General features: G+C 53.6%; 1 protein-coding gene across 1 annotated transcript; it reads right to left on the bottom strand.

Moving 5' to 3' along the window:
• Positions 1–4479: 4479 nt before the first annotated feature.
• PtA15_4A103 (uncharacterized protein) lies at positions 4480–4719 on the bottom strand (the record flags this gene model as incomplete). The annotated part of the gene is made up of 1 exon (XM_053167953.1): positions 4480–4719. The coding sequence occupies one exon, from the start codon at positions 4717–4719 to the stop codon at positions 4480–4482; it is 240 nt and encodes a 79-aa protein (XP_053019210.1).
• Between the last annotated feature and the right edge of the window lie 643 nt (positions 4720–5362).

Here is a 5362-nt window from a genome sequence, read left to right as displayed (position 1 = left end):
ATATAGTAGAGACCTCGACCCTTCTGACTGTCTCCCCTGAGCTAGCTCCTTTGAAATCAAAGCCGACGTTGGTATCAGAATTCCAGGAGACCGGTGTCTCTCCAGTGCCAACGCCTTAGCTCAGTGAAGAGCTTCGGCTCTTACACTTTTTTTTTCTGATCCCGACTGAAGGATTTTTTTCGGACTCCCTACGGACTTCTACGGACTTGATCGCATTGGACCAGCTCGACTAAAGCTGGATCAGACTACTCCGTTGTGTGGACTTCTCGAACTGACTCCCCTATCTCTGCCGGACTCATCATAACCCGACCTCATCATTGTCCCCTCACCTCACCGAACGAATCCCCTGTTTCTCTTCCCCTCTCGCTGACGGACCCGGTTCATGTCCACACGACGGACCATATCGTCCGACCAGCTCATCCCAATCACGGACCCGGAGGAGATTCTTCGCCGGGCAAGAGCAGAACAACGCCGAGCTCATCAACTCGCGGCAGTGTCCCAACAGGCCCTCTCCACCAACAACCCCCCATCCGCAAACTCGGTCGACGGTGCTACTGAACTTGACCCCCTTGGACACCGTGCGACCGACGGCATCTTTGTAGGCTCGGCACCAGCGGCTCTCCCCTCAGGCCTCCATTCGTCACACACGCTATACCCCCCCTCCCCAGCTGTTCCAGAACTCCCCGACGAGCGCCCATCTGCTCCAGAACGTACCGGCGAGCAGAAATTCCCGGGCGGAACTGTGGACGAGATGGACCCGCCACCAAATCCCCACACGGGCAACCCCCCAACGGACGCGAAGCCCTCCGAGACAGACAACCACACGGGAGCCGGTCCATCCCCCACACCGAACGACCCGCCCCCTCCACCTGCCGCCAGCAACAACCTGTCGACGAGAGACTGCATGAAAATGCTTATGTCCTCCCAACAGGCCAGCATCTCTCAAGCCCACGCCGACCGAATAGAGTATGCGGCCCGGTTGTCTCGGGCTGAAGAATCCAACGCAGGTCGAGCAGCTCGCCTGGAGGATGCGTTTGCAACTCTACTCGAAAATCTGGCCCTTACTAGCCAACCCACCTCACGTCCAAGTGATCGGGTGGACCATCGCAAGTTGAACACATCGGACGCCCCGAAGTACACGGGGCCATACATGGAAATCGAACCGTTCTTGTTGTGGATCAACGGGGTAGAGATTTTTTTTACGGCAAAGGAGATCACAAAGGATAAAGATAAAATCCTTATCGTTGGCCGATTGATCTCAGAAACCAACTTACTCTCGTTCTACCAGTCACAAGCGACGTCGCTATTGGGGAAATCCTGGACAGTGGCCAAAGAAGAACTGTTTGATGCCGCCCTCCCTTCGCAATGGCTCACCATCCTAGAGAGACAGATCCAAAACCTCAAAATGGGGGAGTCAGAAACATTCGCTCAATACACTACTCGCGCCCGAACCCTACAGAGGATGATCAACTTCAATGGTGAATCGTTAACCGACTACAAACTGGCAGAAGGGATGACGTTTGGCCTTCCCCCGGAACTGGAGCACGAAGTTAACAAACTCGACCTTTTGAAGCAATCGGATTTCAAGTTCAAGGAATTCGTCCGGCGGACCGGAAACTGCTACGACGCTCTACCTAAGAAAATAACCCGGCCACGGTTAGGCGCACCCGCCACAACATCCCAACACTCTCCTAGCATCAACAACGTACCGCGTGAGGAATACATCTGGCGTATCCACTCCTACCTCGACTCAATCGGCAAGTGTCACCACTGCAAGCAATATTGCGGGCATGCCGCACGTACGTGTCCAGGGCCAGTCTATCGCGGCCCTGTTGAGGTTCCCCCAAACTTCATTGTCCCCCCCAAGCCGTCAGACTATGTAGCACCCAGGGCGTGGACCAAAGCCCAAGCCGCCGGATCAAAAACTGGCGCACTACAACCAGGTCGAGCGACAGGACGACCGGCTGGGGTGGCTGGTGTCGCTGAAGACGCGAACACTCCGATCGAAACCCCTGCCCCACTCGACGAAGAGTTTGACTTCGACGAATATCACGCGGCCGCCATCTCGACGTTGACCAACATTGAAGCCTACCTGGCCAACGAGACAGTTACCAGAGCCTCAACCGCAGCAGCGACGGTCCAGACCATGGGACCAGTGGCGGAAATCTTGGCAATGGAACGACTGATCTTCGAGAATGGGGAAGACCTAGTGGCCTCTTTCCCAAACTTCAACCGAACGATCCTTGAAGGGGTGGAAGGCGAGTTCCCCTCTGACAACTCGGACACTGAGGGGTACGTGCTCCCTCACTCCCACTGCCAGAGGACCCTACATCAATTCCATGCTGGAAGGTGCTTACGGGGTCCGGTTTGCACAGCTCGGAGAATCAAGCTTAACATCACAAACAGCTTCGCCCGAAAAATCCCGACCCACCTGGTTGAAACTTCACGGACGATACAAATCCAGCTCCACACCAAATCCCCGATTTTTTTCACCTGCAATGTCCCCTGTCCGCCCGCGGAGCCGGCAACCCCACCGACTACAACCCGCACAATACAATCACAGGCCGCCGGCACCATCGCCAAGACACGACCTTTCAACGAGAGCCCCGGGCCCACCCAGCTTCGCAATACGACTTTCCACCCCCTGAACCATCTCGACCCCATCTTCACTCCGTCCCGTCTGCCCAATCTAACTTCTCAATTTTCCCCTTCTTTTCTTCTCATTATAGAGGGGGAGACAGTAAAACCCCCGCGCCGCGGGCGCCGTGGATTTCACAAGCCGTTCACGAAGATTACACTCGACCACATATAGTCTCAAGATCCCTGCTCCCCCTCCTAGCTCAGTAGAGACCTCGACCCTTCTGACTGTCTCCCCTGAGCTAGGTGAGCTTTTCCTCCTTTCCTTTTCCTCTTCTCTTTGACATCCATGTGTATATAGTAGAGACCTCGACCCTTCTGACTGTCTCCCCTGAGCTAGCTCCTTTGAAATCAAAGCCGACGTTGGTATCAGAATTCCAGGAGACTGGTGTCTCTCCAGTGCCAACGCCTTAGCTCAGTGAAGAGCTTCGGCTCTTACAAGTTGCAAGCCAAATCCGAATCTGAGGTTGATGATTGAGACAGTTTCGGGGCCAGGGTGACTAGTAGTAGCAAGAAGTCCAAAGCAAAGTACGCAACAAGTGGTATTGGTTCCACTTTAAAAAAGGTCAGTCCAATCAGTCTCCATATTTCATTTCAGTATCATCAAGCTAATATAGAAAATGTAGGCGCAGAGAGTCTTTGCGAAGACCAGCGAGTGGAGTTAGCACACGACACGAGAGACTGAGACGACGAGCGAGCACACCTTTGCGAAGACCAGCGAGTGGAGTTAGCACACGACCCGAGAGACTGAGACGACGAGCAAGCACACCTGATGTGTGAGAGAGGTTGGAAACAGAAATGAGCAACTGAATGAATTTCATGAACATGAAAGAAATGACAATGAACCTTTGCGAAGACCAGCTAGTGGAGTTAGCACACGACACGAGAGACTGAGACAACAAGCGAGCACACCTGATGTGTGAGAGAGGTTGGAAACAGAAATGAGCAACTGAATGAAGAAAAGAGAAAATAGAAAGCGGTACACAATAATCTATCTACACAGCGGTTCCACATCTCCGCCAATCCGGCCAAAGTTCAGCCGTCAATTTGACGGTTCCCCCCCAGCCAGTGTTGACCGTTTGCATGCCGGCCTCCCGTCAACCGTCAAGCGGACCGCCGAACTTGGCGGCACCCCCGCCAATGCGCAGCTGGACAAGCGGCTGGCAAAAGTAAGGGTGGCTCAACCCCAGCGGCAATTTGCCGTCGAACCCGAGCCCCCATACAAAATCAATCAGAGCCGCAGCAGCCCCTAGCACAGCCGACACAGTCTAACTAAAAAGTGGTGAATAATTGCCAACAGGCTATAAAACTATGTAATCTAGTACAACTAACTTCTGCCCAAAAGCACAAGCACAAGACAGCCAAGCAGCACCAGACAGGGATGGGGGATGGATGGAGGATTCTGGAGAGGCAGATAACAAGACAACTATCTAGGGCTCAAGCATACAAATCACTGCACAGCCAAAACCACATCAGCCTCTGTCTGTTAGCTGCTAACAAGTCAAAAGCAATACTCACTCTTTGTTATCCTGCCCAAATTGCGCAGCCCCTCCACTGCCTCCACCTCCACCAGCCCCCCCCTTCAACCTCGGGGAACTTGAACGAGCTACCAAAACTTTGACTCTGTTGCAAGTTCGTCGAGAACATCTCATCTGCCATCAAAAAATAAATAAATAAATAAGCTATTCAGCTTCTCATCCATCATACATAAATCAGATGTGTGGTACACACATTGTCTGATATCTTGATCCGAGAGAACCCATGCGTGGATTGGGCAAGGAATCTCAGGTTGATCAACGGCGACAGGGGTGACTTCTTCAGCGCGGCTTTCAGGATCGATTCTCAAGAGGTCTCATCCGGTAGGGGGATATAGATCAGCTGGTCCAATCGTCCCGGTCGGAGGAGCGCCGGATCGATCTGGTCAGGTCGGTTCGTAGCACCAATCACAAACACGTTCTTCTTTGCATTCATCCCGTCCATCTCCGTCAGAATCTGATTCAACACTTGGTCTCCAGCACCGCCTGCATCGCCCGAACTGCCTCCACGAGCTTTGGCTATTGAATCCAGCTCATCGAAAAACATCACACGTGGCGCAGCAGCACGTGCCTTATCAAACACATCTGAAACGTTCGCTTCAGATTCTCCGAACCACAATGCGTTGAACGCAGGAACTCACCTGCATGACATTGAAATGGAGCCCATCGTCGTCAACTATCAGGAAGATCGGTCAAGTGCGAGTGGGAGCGGCAGCCAGCACGGTAATCTGAACATGCAAGAGGTCAGAGGGACATGTCTGAGGATGTGGGTTAGTGAGGGTGGGGGTGATGGAGGGTGGTGGTGATCCGATGAGCGGACTTAGAAAAAATGAGGTGGGTGGATGGGTGAGGGCTGGGGGTGATGGAGGGTGGTGGTGATCCGATGAGCGGACTTAATGAGGCGGGTGGATGGGTGAGGGCCGAGGGTGACGTGTCCCTCTGGGCGGACTTTGTCTTGGCCCCCTCTGCCCTTTTTTTGGGTTAGCCTGGAGGCCGGCATCTTGCCACTGTTCTCACCGGCTGTTATCCGGTCAAGCGGGTGCATTGGCAAACCGACCCCAGGCAAGTTATGTTAAACTTGCCTGAAGTCAAGTTCCGGGCGTTCGGCTGTTAATTTGGCTGGCAGTTTGCCAGCTGACCGGAGGCCGACAGGTGGGCGGTCAATCAGGCGGGTGTTTTGTCTTTGACGG

The sequence above is a fragment of the Puccinia triticina genome, chromosome 4A (genome assembly GCF_026914185.1).
Source record: "Puccinia triticina chromosome 4A, complete sequence".
NCBI lineage: Eukaryota > Fungi > Basidiomycota > Pucciniomycetes > Pucciniales > Pucciniaceae > Puccinia > Puccinia triticina.
Note: the sequence above shows the minus strand (reverse complement) of the source record. Positions and strands in the feature narration are given on the sequence as shown.